Raw genomic sequence first — 15,186 nt, 5'->3', positions numbered from 1 at the left:
TTTCCTTCTGCTTGAATTTCCTCCAGATTCTAATTAGGACAGTGGTGTCAGACTCAGATAGAAACAGGGATTTTTGCCTGTGCGTGTTTACTTGGAAAACTACAAATTTAACTTTATCTATGCTTTATTATACTTTTATTTATTTTGCCAAATATTTCCCAATATATTTTTATCTGGTTCAGGTAATACTCTGGAATATTGTTGGAGATGTGTTTGACACCTGTGCATTACACAACAGCTTGTACTTGGATGCAAAAGGAAGAGAAAGCCACAGACCCAGAACATGTCAGGCTTTCAAGGGGCCTTACGGACCAGTTAGCATAATTCTATCATGTGTACATAGAAATAGAAAAAATGGATAGGATAGTACAGAGTGAAAGGCACTGATCTGAGTCAGAACACCTGGGTTTGTATTCCATTTCTTTTTTTTTTCTTTCTTTTTTAGGCAATTGGGGTTAAGTGACTTGCCCAGGGTCACACAGTTAGTAAGTGTCAAGTGTTTGGTCTGAGGCTGGATTTGAACTCAGGTCCTCTTGACTTCAGGGCCAGTGCTCTATCCACTGCGCCACCTAGCTGCCCCTTGCATCCCATTTCTGACACCATGTTAGTGACATTAGGCTTCAGATAGAAAAGATGGTGCTAGAACTGAACCTTAAAAGAAGCTGGAATTCTAAGAGACAAAGGTGAGGAAGGAGTACGTTCCAGATGTGAGGAAGAGCCCCTTCAAAAGTATGGTGGTGGGAAATGGAATGCTATATAAGAAGAACAGTAATGAGGCCAGTTTGACCCATAGAATGTGGGCTTGAGAGGTAAAGAGGGTTCTGAAGGGCTTTGTGACCCCAGGTTTTTGAGCCTTATATTTGTGCTGTTGGGAGAAAGCATCTCTAAAAGGTCCATGATAAAGTCAGGGAGACCCACTGAGAAAAATTGGGAAATTGGGACTTTGCAAACTGGAATGGTAAGGAATATAAGGGCTATGACTGAATATGACCATTACTGAGCAACAGGGAGAAAGGAAGGGAGGTAGTGAGGCTCAGAGAGGCACATCAAGTGTTGGTGAAGGATACCTGGGGAGAGGCATTGTCAGGAGGACTGAGCAATTAAAGTCCAGGGTGCCTGGTCCTGCCAGGAATGAGAAGGGGGCTCCTGTTACCTCAATGCGGTATTTGCTGAGCACAGGCCGAATGCCGAGGGGCACAGGCATGATGGGGCCTCGATCCGTGTCCACAGGGCCATTAATGGGAGGTAGGTCAGCCTTCCCTGCTGGTCCAATCTACAGACATGGAGACATGGACCACAGGCACATAGATGAAGCCAGAGCAATAACTAGCAAATAACTGTGTGTCTGGGGCAAAGGGGAAAACATGCCCCTAGGGCAACAAAAATTACATGGATCCTCATGTAAGTTATTAGTTGGTACGTGTGTATACACACGTGCACATGCATGGGTATATTATGTACATGCATGGGTGTATACATACAGTACACATATATGCGCATGCATGTGGCTTATGTATGTGTGTACATGTGCTCATATATACAAACACATTACACATGGATACATGTATGAGTGTTTGTAGGTGTGGATATGCATGTGCATGCGTGTGTAATGTAGATAGATTAAACACATTTCATTGTGTATATGTGAATAATGTACATGTATGAGAAAGTGTGGGTGTGTATATGTGTAGTGTGGGTAGCATACATGTGTATGAATATATGTTGTTGTATAGTACATGTGTGTAGGTATATGTATTCCACATAATAAGTGTCTGCATTATCTATGTTCCGTGTAGGTCGTACAGTATCACACACATTACATACATGTAATTTTATTTGTGTATGTGTACATGTAGCTATGTACCCATATACGTGCACGTGTATCTGTGTATGTATGTAGATATGTATGAATATATGTGTGTATATGTACACTTGTACCTGTGTACATGCACATGTATACATGTGTGAATAGGTATATAGGCATACTATGTGCAGTTGAACATGTAACTATGCATGGACACGCATACAGTGCTTATGTGTGTTTACATAATTATGTGGAAGTATACTATATACTTGCATGTGTACATACAAATGACCATGTATAATGTGTACACATGTATATTGTAAATGTGTTGTGTAAGTGTGCATATGTAAGTATATATTACACACATGTAATTTGTATAAACATATAATAACACACAGGTGTGTTGTAAAGTATACTGTATGAGAGTGTACATATGTGTGCATGTATGTGCCTGTGAACTATACTAATACATGTGTACATGTGGTTACCCTAGAGTCACTGGAGGCTGCTTCTGGGAAGGCTGCTTCAGGCAGTGGTGGAGTCAGGGTAGGGCTGGCGGGGAAGGGTTCAGCCAGAACGAGGCCAGTTGGTGGGAGGAGGCAGCCTCCCCTTTCACTAATTGTTCTTGCCTGCTCCATGCTAAGCTTGACTGTGTGAATGCCTCTGAAAGGGAGAGTGCTATGCACACTCCTTTGGATTTTGGTGCCCTGGGACGAAACAGAGTGCACTCACCCCTGGTCCCCTTGGATGGCGGCTAGGACAAGAGGAGGACCTTTCTCTATGAGAAATGCCTTTATTTTCTGATAAACAAAGTTAAGAAGGCTCCTTCTGAAATTACTGCTCAAACTTAAGCCTAAATCTTCTGCCTTCAGTGGCCCTCTAAGTCTGGGGCCCATATCAGGCCCCAAAGTCAGGATTCCGTAGAGAGCCAGGGCACTTTGCGCTCTGGGGGTGCTGGGCTATGTTCCCTCCAACACCTCAACTTCCTCTGAAGCCTTGGTCCCTTGCAGTCTTCTCTCTCTGCCTGGGCTCCTCCTCACCTGCAGCAGTTCAAAGGCAGCCAGCAGGTCCCCAGCTGTGGCATTGCCTCGGTAGATCTGGTAATACTCAAGCTGGGGAGGGAATCGGGGTGGGCAGTAATCCTCATCTGCCATCTTCACTACTGGCTTGGCAAAGGTCCGGCCCATGAAGTCCGCCTTCCCCTGGGGAGAGGAGAGAGTGAAGGGGATATTGGATCCTCAAGCGTGGGCCTGAAGAAAGGTGTGCCTTTGGCTGCCCACCCCATCTCCCAGAGGGCTTCATCTAAGATTTCCTTTCCCATTGTGCCAACTCCTAAATGACCTGTCTTTCTCAGAGACTCCTGTGGGTGAAGGGTCAGATTTGGTGTAGAACCTGTGGCCTCAAGGCCCCATGTGGCTCTCTAGGTCCTTCACAGAACAAATCCTTTTATTAAGGGAATTTGTTCTGTGAAGTTTGGATTCAGTTAAAGAGCCACACTTGAGGACCTAGAGGTCTATGTGTGGCTTTGAGGCCATAGGTTCCCCCACGCCTGGTCTAAGGCCTATGCATGGATGGTCTAGGCACATGCATGGATAATGAAGGGAGGCATTGGGGGCATTTCCTGGGATGATCTTAGCAGGATGCCCACCTCTAGGGTTCCCTGAATAGCTGAAAAGGACATGACATTTCAGGGTTTATGAAGTACTTTATAAATTATCTTGTTTGACTCTTCCAATGAACTTGCAGGGTTGTCAGAGGTGGTATCATTCCCATTTTACAGATAAGGGAACTGAGTCTGAGGTTAAATGACTTGCCCAAGGTCAAAGAGACAGAACTGGAATTTTAAAATTAGGGCCAATTTTAGTGTTCTTTATACCACATCATCCTTGAGGGTTCTGGACATGTCTGGCCCAAATTAGGTATGTCTCTATACTCAGAAAGGTGGGGTGAGATAGAGGATCATGGGGTCAGAGATTTAGAGCTGAAAGGGACTTTAGAGGTCATCTAGTTCAATCCCTTAATTTTTCACAGGAGGAAATGGAGGGAACCTCTGACCTGGACTAGGAAAGACCCTTAAGGACAATCCTATTCCATTTCCCTTCCATTTCCCTAAGTATGGGAGTGGGCCATGAAGGAGCATCCAGCACAGGGATTCCTTCTTTCAGTGTGGGTAGGTAAGAACTTCAGAGATTGTGGTGTTGGAAGTTAAGGCTGCTAGATGTCTTGAAAACAGGGCGACTGAACAAACACCAAAGTGCCTGCTTTGGAATGAACCACAATCCAACTCTAGGGGTGTGGCAGGAGCCATACCAGGATATTTGGTGGTGTTTGATAGCTGTAGTAGGGGATGAGGAAGGGAGATGAAGAGGTGATGCCAAAGGGGCCCCTGATCATCTTCCCCTCCTTCCACATCATATACCATAGTGTCCTGGTCATATATTTCAATGACAATGATGGGGGGGTCATCTCGCAGCTCATGGGCCTCTCCATATAGCTCCAGGTTGTCAAATACCAACATCTGGTCCCAGGTTGGGCACAGAGTCTCATTTAAAACCTGAAACACAGGGGTGAAAGTAAGGGGAATAATATCAGGAAATCAATGGGGACCCACTTGGAAGAAAGCCATAGCTACCTACTCTTGAATTTCAGGTTCTGTGAAGATTCAGAGCTGAATTTTAGAGTTTCCCTCCCTAAGCCAATGAACTCCAGTGAAAATTAATGGTTATTAACACAAGAATAAGTGCAGGTCCTGGGCCTGTAGCTATCTGCAAGGCTCCTCTCTCCCTGCCCCTCCCCAATCCCCCCAAAGGAACTAGTTGATGTGTGAGCTTATATCCCTAGACTAAACATGTTACATCCTGCCTTTGGATCTCACATCCCTCTACTCTTTTGGAGCTGGCTTGCTGTCTCCTTTATCCTCCCAGGGAGAATCCCTTCTCAGAGATCTCACCTCTGTGCACTGACTCTGGGTGATGAAGAAGACTCTGGCGAAGGGGTCTGAGAGGCCACTGCTATCCGCAGCAAAGAGGCTTCGAGCCTGATACATGTGGGCCCTGAGCTGGAATTCCTGCTTCTCTAGATGGGGATGGAGGGACAGACGGGCAAGGTCCTGAGGCTCACAGGGTCCCAAGTGTTTCCCCCCTCCCCATGGGAATGTCCAGGACTGTGGCGCTGGTCTTTCTCTTCCCTCTCACCTTAGTTCAGCTCTATCCAACTCCACAGGTCTGGACACCGCCCTCCTTTTGGTGAGGAGTTTGGATGAATTATAGTGGGGGTAGTGATGGGGGGAAGGGATGGGGGCACAAGGCTTCACCCGCTCTGGAAGAACAGGCTGAGCTGGACAGGGATCTGTCCGATGGATCTACTGGAAACTGAGCTGAACCATCCCTGGGAACGCGCCATGCACAGGTGTAGGAGGTCTAATGAACTGGGAGGAAGTCACCCACAGAGGCCCTTCAGGGGACACACTCACTGGTATAGCAGAGACTGATGGGGGGGAAGGATTGTAGGCCCAGGCCCTGGGCTGCCTTGACCTCCTCAAAGCCACAGGGCAGGCCACACAGGAAGTCTTTCCGCTGCTTGGTGAGACCCAGCCACAGGTATAGCTCCAGCTTGGCCTGTACTGTCCAGCCAGCTGAGCCAAAGCCTCTCTTTCCTGGCAGCTGAGGATAATGAAGAATATGTGACTGAGGGGGATAACCAGGGCCTTGGCCACCCATTCCCTTTCCCTCTCCAGTGCCCTTTAGCCTGGAATCCTAGAAGGCACCAGATGGGGTGGGGAATAGGAGGAGAAGAGAGGCCAGGAAGTGGGGAGAGACAAAATCCCTTCCCGTAACTCATCCACTAATTTCTCCTTTTATTGCACATCCCCTGAACTTGTAGATTAGGTAGGCAGAAGATAGCATCTTCATCATCATCATCATTATCATCATCATCATCCTCATCATCACATTCGCCATAGGGCTTTAAGATTTGCGAAGCATTTATATATTACCTTATTTGAACCTTAACAGCTCTATGAGGTAGGTGATATTATTGTTATCTCCATTTTACAGGTGAGGAAACTGAGGCTAGTAGAAGTTAAGTCACTTGCCCAAGGTCACATAGCTACTAAGTGCCTCAGGCCAGATTTGAACTTAGGGCTTCCTGACTCCAAGTTCAGTGCTCTATCCACTAAACTTATCTACCTTGCTATTGAGTCACAGTGTAAAGAAATGGGCCAGGACCAGGGAGGTCAGGGCCCAAGCATTCTGCTACCCAATTCATTTAATGCAATCATAGTCTAGTATGCTACATCCTTTCCACATCTCCCCCACCTTTTCCTGTTTCCATTCTTTGACTCTTCTAGCAAAGCTATAAAATTTTCAGATTTCAGAATTCTAAGATTCCAGATTTTCCAATTCTTGTTCTTTCCTTTCTATCAGAGCTGAGGTCCCATGGAGAATGTGTGTGCATGAGCTTAGATTATAAGTTTCCTGAGAAAGGGGTCTGTCTCAATATTTATTTTCCCAAGGCCTAGCACTATGCTTGGCACGCAGTAAGTGTTAATTGATTGATTGGGGGGTGGAGTGGGAGTGGGATGGTGGTGGTCATTAGCCATGCAGAACTACTTAGGAAAGACTAGAGTTTTGGCTCAGCCCCACTCCTTCCCATCTCCCCTGAATCCCACCCAGCACCTTGAGGAATAGGGTCTTGACTTTGGCGCAGTCCTTCCCAGCTTCCTCCTCCACAATAGAGAACAGCACGTCTTTGGAGGGCACCCGAGCGTAGGCAATTCGCTTGTTACTGCTCATCATCCAGATGAAGACGTCCGGGATGCTGTGTTGGGGCTGGGTTGAGAGAAGCATACATGGGGTCTTGAGTTGGAAAGTGTGAGATAGGACAGAGTGTGTATGTATGAGTATGTATCTAGGCTTGGAGTGGGGAAATAGGTGGGGAGCAAGTCATGATTGGTGGGAGGCAGGGCTGGAAAGAGACAGATGGGGAAAAAGGAAGACAGCACCTGCTTGGGGCTATGGGAAATGGAAGGAAGCCAGGAGAGTCCTGTCTCCTCTCTATGTATCTTGGATGCACCATTTTATGTGCACATTGTCTCTTCCCATAAAAATGTGAACTTCTTGAGAGCAGGGACTGATTTGTAACTCTGGCACTTAGCACATTGCCTGGCCCATAAAAATGGCTTAATAAATGCTTGTTAATTCTTGCCTGATGGATAGAATACTTGACCTAAGTTTGGACCAAGATAATCCAGGGAGGATTCCAGAGTCCTAGAATGTTAGAGTTGAAAAAGTTAACTTTGATGAATAAGGAAAGACCCTTAAGGACAATCCTATTCCATTTCCCTTCCATTTCCCTCAGTGTGGAAAGAATTGGAGAATTAACATTTTTCTTTGGTCAGAAATGAGGTGTGACTACCTCTAAAGGTGGAGTCCTTGACCTTTTTTGTGTCATGTACCCCTCATCAGTCTGGTAAAACCTGATACTGGAGTGGTTGCCATTTCCTTCTCCAGCTCATTTTACAAATGAGGAAACTGAGGTAAAGAGGGTCAAGTGACTTGCCCAGGGTCAGACAGTCATTAAGTGTCTGAGGCCAGATTTGAACTGAGGAAGATGAGTCTTCCTGAATCGACTGCTTCTCATGACAATGTTTATAAATATATAAAATAAATGCATAGAATTACAAAGGAAACCAATGATATTAAAATAGTTATCAAAATATTAAAAAAAACCCCAAATCTACACACCCAGGTTTAAGAACATTTGATTTAAAGCAACAAGTCCAGTTTTTTTGTAGGGCTTGTACATGATCTAAACAAAATGTCCTCTTTTGGGAACTGAAGGCAGTTCTCAAAGAGGGACTGCAAAGATGTTTTGAGGGATAGCAGCATGAATGGACTGAACCCATGGTATGTGCGCCAAGCAACCTTTTCCTTAAGTTGGTGCATGGAGCTTTGCTAATGTAAAGGACTTATGGCTCATAGGAGGCTGGCCCTGAAAGTTGGTGGGAGGGGACCAGTTTTGAAACGGAAAAGATTACGAATAATATAATGATATTGGAGGTACATGTTCCGGCAAGGTTGATGGGAGCAATGCCAATTAGTTCAGGAATGCCAACTAGTCAATCCCATTCTTGCCTCTTGCTGCATATGTGACTCCAGGCAAGGCACTGACCTCTTTAGCGCTTAGTTTCTTCTTCTGTAAGATGAGAGACAGTTGGGCTAGATAGCCTTGGTGGTCCTTTTGATCCACTGAGTGGTCAGTGGTCAGCTCTTAATCTATGATCCTATATTATTCCAAGAATTGATAGTTTAGGGATGTTTCAGAACGTAATTTCCCCACTTTATTCCATGACAATTCAGTTCTCCGTAAGTGTGTTTTATTTTCAAGTCAAATTAATAAGGATTTATTAAGCACCTGCTATGTGCCAGACACTGTACTAAGTACTGTGAGTGTACAAAAGAAGGCAACAAACAGTCCCTGACCTCAAGGAACTCACAGTCTTGACTTATTTCACGAATTTCAGAATCTCAGACTTGAAAGGGATCACAGCATCCATTTATTCCAACCCATATTTGAAAAAGAATCCTCTCTAGTACATCCATGACAACTATATCTCCAGCCTCTACTCAAAGACTTCTAATGGAGGGGTCCGCCCACCACCTCTCGAGGCAGCAAGTTTCACTTTGGGATCATTCTAATCCTGACATCATGCCTAAATTTGTCTTTTTATCTAAATTTGGTCAAACGTGTCTAAATTTGTCTTTCTACCCACTGCTTTTCATTCTATCACCTGAGGTCAAATTGTGCTTAAGTGCTGCTAAAGTCGTTTCCAAAAGTCTAGTCTCTTAGGAGTGCACTATGGAGAATAAAGGTGAGGGGGTGTCTCTGCCAGGATTGAATATGGTCTGGTGACATCAGGAGAGAGGTTAGAAAGGACGGGCATCTAGAAAAAGAACTGATAAATAGAAGTATGTATAGAATAATTTTACATACATACATACATACATATATATGTATATATACCTATTTGTGTCTAATGGTAGTCATCTTTAGGGTAGAGGGTGGAGGGGGAAGAAAAAAAGGACAAAAAAAGAAATTTACATTATAACTTTGCTGTATATTTGGAGGGAATAGCAAGTTGTACATGGCACATTTGTAGTTTAATATGCAATCATCATTTGTATTATACTGTATTATGGAAATGCTTGTTTTGTTTCGTGAATTGAAAATAAAATAAATTTGTTATTAAAATAAAAGAAAAAAAAAGAAAGGGCTGCTGCTCAACATTTGGGCAAACTGGCCAGAGAAGGTGAAGTAACACAGTCAAGTAAAAAGAGTAGAAAAAGAAGTAATATCCCAGATCAGGGGAGGGTTAGGGGATGATGAATTCTGGAACTCCCTTCCTGCCTAGAATCTGCTTCCTGAGAGAGCATCCCCAGATAACTACTTTGAAATTAATAATATTCATGTGAATGCATAAATGTATAAATTCTGGTATTGGTTAAGAAATATTAGTTTTGTTACTTCTGCTACTATGTACGTCTTATCTTTCCAACTTGACTATAAGCTCTCTGGATTCATGGGATCATGATTTTGGAGCTGGAAGGGACCTTAGAGGTCATTTAGTCTAATTTCTTCATTTAACAGAAGAGGAAACTGAGGCCCAGGGAAGTTAATTTTAACTTGCCCAAAGTCACACAATTTTCCAGGTCTATCATTTACTCCCATTGTGACTCTTCCTAGAGGGTGAGAATGATATTTGTTGGATCTTACACCTTGTCCAGGACCTAGGGCACTATTAGGCTAGGAATACCTTCAATACTTGTCTAATGGACTCCCCATATCCTTTACCTCATCTGACAGAAATCGAAGCTTCTGGAGGAAGTTCTGTACCAGCTTCAACTTGTCCCGCACAGTGTGCCTCTTCACCTGAGCCCTCAGCGCCTTTGCCTGCTGCCCCATGCTCTCCTGTGTGTGTCAAAAGACAGGCAGAGGACAAGAGGGGCCCCAGAGGCCAGGGAGGGGGAGAGGCACAATGGGAAAAGATCAGGAAGAGTCTGGGAAAGGTTAAGGCAGCCTCATGGTGAGTTCAGGTAGAGACTCCTGTACCTGTGGGAATGATCCTGGGAAGGGGCAGGTGTGAGAATGCCAGAGATGGACAGGATCCCTCTCTGAGCCTGCAGGACCTAGTTGGGGCCTGACACCCTTACAACTGCAGCCTATTCCCCCCCTACCCCCCATTCATTAGTTTCTCCCTCTCCCCTGGGTCTGATGCCCTCAGAGTTTTTTCTTTTTACATCCTGACCAGTCATCAGGTCCAGTTCCTTCTTAGCTTTTCTCCCAAGCCTTCCCATTTCCCCCTCCCCAGACCCTTCTCCTTACTTGCTCATGCCCCACTCCACCCCTTCACTTCCCCAGACCTTGGACAGTTTCCTGCCCTCACCAGCTCCCTCATGCAGGACTTGAGTCTCTCCCTGTCAAGCCTTGTCCGAGATAATTGGCTCTGGTCCTTGTCAGCAAGTGAGAGAAATCGACTGCAAGAAACAAAGCCAGGACCTGGGTCTGAGTGAACCTTCTTGGAACTCATCCCATTCCTACTGCCCATGTCTATCTTGGGTCTATATGGATGTCTCACTGTCTATCTTTCCATGCCTCATCCCAGTGTCATGTTGCCCAGCCTTGTCCTCTGTACCTATCCCCACTCCTACCAGCTTCTTTCCCATTCCTCTTCACTTGACTTCCCCAACTCATCCCCATTTCCCATTTCCCCTCCTTTGACTCCCTCACCCCTAAATGTACTCCCCCTTCTCCCTGTTCCTTGTCTCACTAGCAGCCACAGCTGAGCTCTTCCAGAACACCTCGGAGACGACGCTCTGGGTAAGACTTCTCTGTCTTGATCATCTCTTGTACGTCATTCAGACCCTCCTCCTGGGCAAGGGAGTTTAGAGGAGAAAGCAGGACAAGAAGTTTAAGTTATAGTCTTTATACCTTTCACATCTTTGCCAACTAGATGGCAAGATAAGTTGAGATGTGTTTTTAAGTGAATGAATCAAAATTGTGGATCCCAAGCTAGTGTCTGTTGTGTTTCACAACAGTATTGACTGAGCTCCCCTCCCTGGTGAGGCTTTCTATTGTTCTGATATCCGAAGGTATCAAGGCGGGATGGTCTCCCCATACCAGTTCCAAATGCTTCTCCATTTAGTACTTTCTTCCTGCTTTGGGTAATGGAAGGATAGGATGGGACTAGAGGCATCTCTGTGAATCCAGTGACCTGTCTTGCCATCCCTGTCAGGGTATGGTGGCATCAGGGTGTTGTAATTACACTGTTTTAGTTAGGGTGTTTCAGAAAGAAGATCAAAGAATCTCAAAGCTGAAAGGGCCGTGGAAAGCATCTAGTCCAATCCTATCATTTTATTGATTAAGAGAAAAGTGGAGGTGACTTGCCCAAGATCCCCCAGAGGCAGTTAGGACTAGAACTTGGGTCACCTGACTGCCACATTGGTCTTTTTTCCACTTCCCTTCCAACTTCCCTCCCTGCCCACCATCAAATGCACTGACCAGCTTGTCTGCAATACGGTCCATGATATTGGCATTGTAGAGGCGGCGACGCTGGTCCTGCCACCAGCTCTTGATGTAGATACAGGGCTTGCGGTCCAAGTAGGGCAGATGGAAATAGTTTCTGGGGTGTGGGGCAGAAGTAAGGGGATGAGCTGAGGAGGAGGCTGAGAGGAAGGATGGAAAGGAGGTAGGATGGTCTAATCTGCTGTGCCAGTAAGAAGCAGGGTGAAGGCAGGGTAGCCCTGGTGTGGGATAGGTTGGTTCTGGGGTGTGAATGGGATAAATACAGAGGGCATAGGGTTGGCAAGTGGTCAATAAGAAGCCTGTGCACAGTGTACCCTCCTACCACTAACATCTAGCCCCCTACTACCCTCTTCTTCTCCTTTCTACTCCCCTGACCTAGGTCTTACCTGTCTGTGATTTGGGGCCGCATTGGAGGTGAGGAGGAGACGGACACCAGATCTCCACCCTCGTCTCCTTCATCATCACTGGAGTTTTGGATCAGGTCCACTTCTTCCTCATCCCCACTCTCCTTCTTCCTTGGACGTTGTGGTCGAGACATCCCATCTACCTGGTTGCCATAGTTCCCTGGGAGCAGAATGAGGACACTGTGATTGCTTCCTTTATGTGAGGGGAAGAGAAGGTACTGAAATTGTTCCACGGATGGCTATCATCACTCCAGACCAAGGCTCCTATCTTCCCAGCTGTCTATTACTTTGGGATTTAGGGAGGAAAGAGAGAGAAGAGGTGGGGAGAAGAGGAGAGAGGGAAGAAAGGAAGCTAGGTGAGTGGTTTCATCAGTTTCGTAGCAGAGCAGCATTGAATGAGAATGTGAGCCTGCTTTTCCTTCTCTCTGCTTCCCACTTGCTCTCTCTCCTCTTTTTTCTTCTCTTTTCTCTCTCTCCCTCACTCCCAAATACTAACAACATTCCCAATTCTCCCCAAAAGCCCATCCCAAAGGCCAAAGCTCAATTCCAGTCTGAGATGTCCCTATATCTATGCAATCATGTACCCACCTTTGACTAGGATCTCAACCTTTTTAAAAGGGAAAGAAATTCTTTCCCTTCCTGGTGTTCTAGTGATGACTCAGCTCTCCTGTTCATCTGGAGAACCAGACTCCTTTACCTTTTGGGTATGTTTTTATGAGTGTGTAAGTGTATGTAAAGGAGTGGGAAGAAGACAGAATGACAAGGGGCTTGGATTAGTGTGTAGGGTTCTGAGATAGGGGGTCAGTAGCTATTGAACCTACCGTGGGTGCCGCACTGACCTATGGTGACTTCAAAGGTGATAGGCTTGTCTCCATTCTTCCGGTCGATCATGGAGGCCTCCAGGAAAGCCCCAAAGAGAAAGAATTCTTCCATTTTCCCTGTGCAGCTCTGGTAAGGAGGTAGGGTGAGGGACCGCTGAGTCACAGCCTGAGCAGAGAGGTTCTGGGACCAGGGCATCTCCCTCTAGCTTCTTATGGGAAGAGCCTTCACACTGGGGATATTTCCCTTTAACCTCTAAAACTTGGCAGACAGGATTCTGAGGTTCCTACCTTGACCTCCAAGGTTTACAGAGTTTTAGGGCTGAGTTCTTTCTCCAGATCAACAGAGACCACTACGGCTCATAAGAGACAGGAGTGAGTGGCAAGGTAGGGCTCAGGGTTTCTGTTGAGAAACTCCCACTTGGATTTGTCAGCATCTAGCTACCACCTTATTGAGATGAGCAGTATTCTCAATGGTCTCTGGGCAGAGGATAGATAAAGCTCAGGACTGGAAGAGTCATCTGGCAGAGGGATGCCAGTTCTCCATCTGGAGGCCCTGGCATGATTCAGGGGACTGGCACTGGGGCTCCAGGAGGGGAGACCCTTGGGGACTGATATTGTGCTAGTCTTGGACAAAATGGCATGTAACTCTGACCTAGACATACCCTAAGACCCAGTGGGTGGTTAACACATAGCCCTGCTAGACTAAAATGTACAAGAAGTAGAGCTTGGGATGCTGAGTGGGTAAAGTCCCATCTCTAGGACATGAAAAGAGTGAGAGACTTGGTTGAGGTGGGACTGAACAGAATGAGACTTTAGGATATAGTGGAATTCCAACCTAGAGGCATGGTCAAGTAACTAGACTCACATCAGCAACCGGCGTGGCTTGTTCCACCTGCACCTCAGTCGAGCTGGTGAGCTCAGGGTTGGAGGTGTCCAGTATTTCCACAGCTAGACCCAGCATCAGGCGGGCTCGGAAGGACACACCTTCACCCAGCCCCTCATTCAGGTCCTGGTGCTCATCTAGCAGGGTGTAGTTTCGAGTGGAACCATACATATTCACCCAGGCTGGGCCCAGAGTGGGCAGGAAGCCTGAAACAGGAGAAGCAAGGGTCTGGAGAAGAGCAGGAAGGGAAATTTTCCATAAAGCCCAATTGGGAAAGAGGCTCAGTCCAGGGTGGGGCTTGCTGTTCCCCCTCTCACTTCATCCTTCCAACTCCCTAGCCTCCTCTGGCCTCTATACAAAGGAGAAGAGTTCACCCAGGAAGTGGGAGGTTATTCTTTGTAAAGACAGAGCGATATAGTGGGAAGAGCACTGGTCCTGGAGTCTGAGGGCCTATTCCAGCCCTGTCACTTACTACTTGGGGCAAATCACTTAACTTTCCTGGGTCTTAGTTTCTTCATTTGTAGAATGAAGGGGTTGGACTAGAAAGTCTCTAAGGTCCCTTCCAGCCCTAAATCTATGATCCTATGATCCCCCTTTCAGCTCTGAATACATAATCTTATGACAAGATGTGCCTGATACATAGTAGGTACTTAAAGGATTGTTGATTGGTTGATATGGTTTATTGATTGACTGACTTAGAGAGGGCAGGATTTGGAATTTTCATATGTGAAAGGACTTTCTTGGACTTCTCTTTGGGAAACGGGGCAGGGGGATTCAAACAGTGTTCAGTAAAGCTCTCTGTTGTATGGCAGCAGGGTGGCCTGTAAGCTAATGAAATTGGAGCCCTGCCCTCAAGGAACTTACATTCTGAAGGATAAGCTATTAGATAAGAGGGAGTGTGATATAATGGGTAGAGATCTGGCCTCATAGTAAGTAGAATCTGATAGATTCAGAGTCAGGAAGGACCTGGGTTCAGGGCCTGACATATTCGCTGCCTCTGACACATTTACTGAAGGACCTTGGGCAAATCATTTAACCTCTCAGTGCCCCTAGGCAACTCTGTAAAATTATGTTGCAAAAGTTGCCATTTGCATTTGTAGAAGGAGTTTATAAGATCATATTTTCCTCATAGAAAATTCCCTATACCAAAGAAATCATTGGTCTGGATCCCCAAACTCCCCACAAATGTACGAGATGAAGATAAACTGAGAGTGGTGTGGGTGGGGATGGTATTTTCTAAGGTGTCTTCATAGAACAAAAGAATCTTAGAATTGAGAGAGACCTAAGGGTCATCTAGTCTAATTTGTCTTCCAAGTGAGTTCTCCTGTCTGTTATCTGGATTGCAGGGGGGTAGGGGTTGAGGGTAGTTAGGTGGGCTCCAGCCACTTCTGAGTGGCTTGAAAGTCACTCTATTCCTTGACCTCTCAACATTGGTTTTTACTTCCTTTATTATGTTTAAAAATTATTTATTTAATCATCCATTCATTTATCTATCTATAAATGTATATATATATACATATACATACATATATATGTATATATTATATATAATATGTATGTGTATATATATATATATATATATATATATATATATATATATAATGTATATATGTTTCAGGTTTTGCTGGCAAAACCTTTTCACCATAAGGGATCCACCCTGCTAACTTTGCCATGACAGCTCTTGGCTGTGAC

General features: G+C 45.5%; 1 protein-coding gene across 4 annotated transcripts in view; it reads right to left on the bottom strand.

Moving 5' to 3' along the window:
* OTOF (otoferlin) overlaps positions 1-15,186 on the bottom strand; it is a 172,720-nt gene that overhangs the window by 26,931 nt on the left and 130,603 nt on the right. For all 4 annotated transcript variants that reach the window (XM_078149814.1, XM_020983910.1, XM_020983909.1 and 1 more), the window contains 13 exons: positions 13,477-13,700; positions 12,630-12,738; positions 11,773-11,950; positions 11,363-11,483; positions 10,632-10,732; positions 10,248-10,338; positions 9,656-9,772; positions 6,481-6,633; positions 5,277-5,466; positions 4,755-4,879; positions 4,224-4,358; positions 2,845-3,006; positions 1,154-1,273 (listed from right to left, as the gene is read on the bottom strand). In XM_078149814.1, coding sequence (XP_078005940.1) covers positions 1,154-1,273; positions 2,845-3,006; positions 4,224-4,358; positions 4,755-4,879; positions 5,277-5,466; positions 6,481-6,633; positions 9,656-9,772; positions 10,248-10,338; positions 10,632-10,732; positions 11,363-11,483; positions 11,773-11,950; positions 12,630-12,738; positions 13,477-13,700 — 1,826 coding nt within the window. The remainder of the gene's footprint in view (positions 1-1,153; positions 1,274-2,844; positions 3,007-4,223; positions 4,359-4,754; positions 4,880-5,276; positions 5,467-6,480; positions 6,634-9,655; positions 9,773-10,247; positions 10,339-10,631; positions 10,733-11,362; positions 11,484-11,772; positions 11,951-12,629; positions 12,739-13,476; positions 13,701-15,186) is intronic.

This window comes from Phascolarctos cinereus, unplaced genomic scaffold (genome assembly GCF_003287225.1).
Source record: "Phascolarctos cinereus isolate Bilbo 61053 unplaced genomic scaffold, phaCin_HiC Scaffold_2;HRSCAF=192, whole genome shotgun sequence".
Classification (NCBI taxonomy): Eukaryota; Metazoa; Chordata; class Mammalia; order Diprotodontia; family Phascolarctidae; genus Phascolarctos; species Phascolarctos cinereus.
Note: the sequence above shows the minus strand (reverse complement) of the source record. Positions and strands in the feature narration are given on the sequence as shown.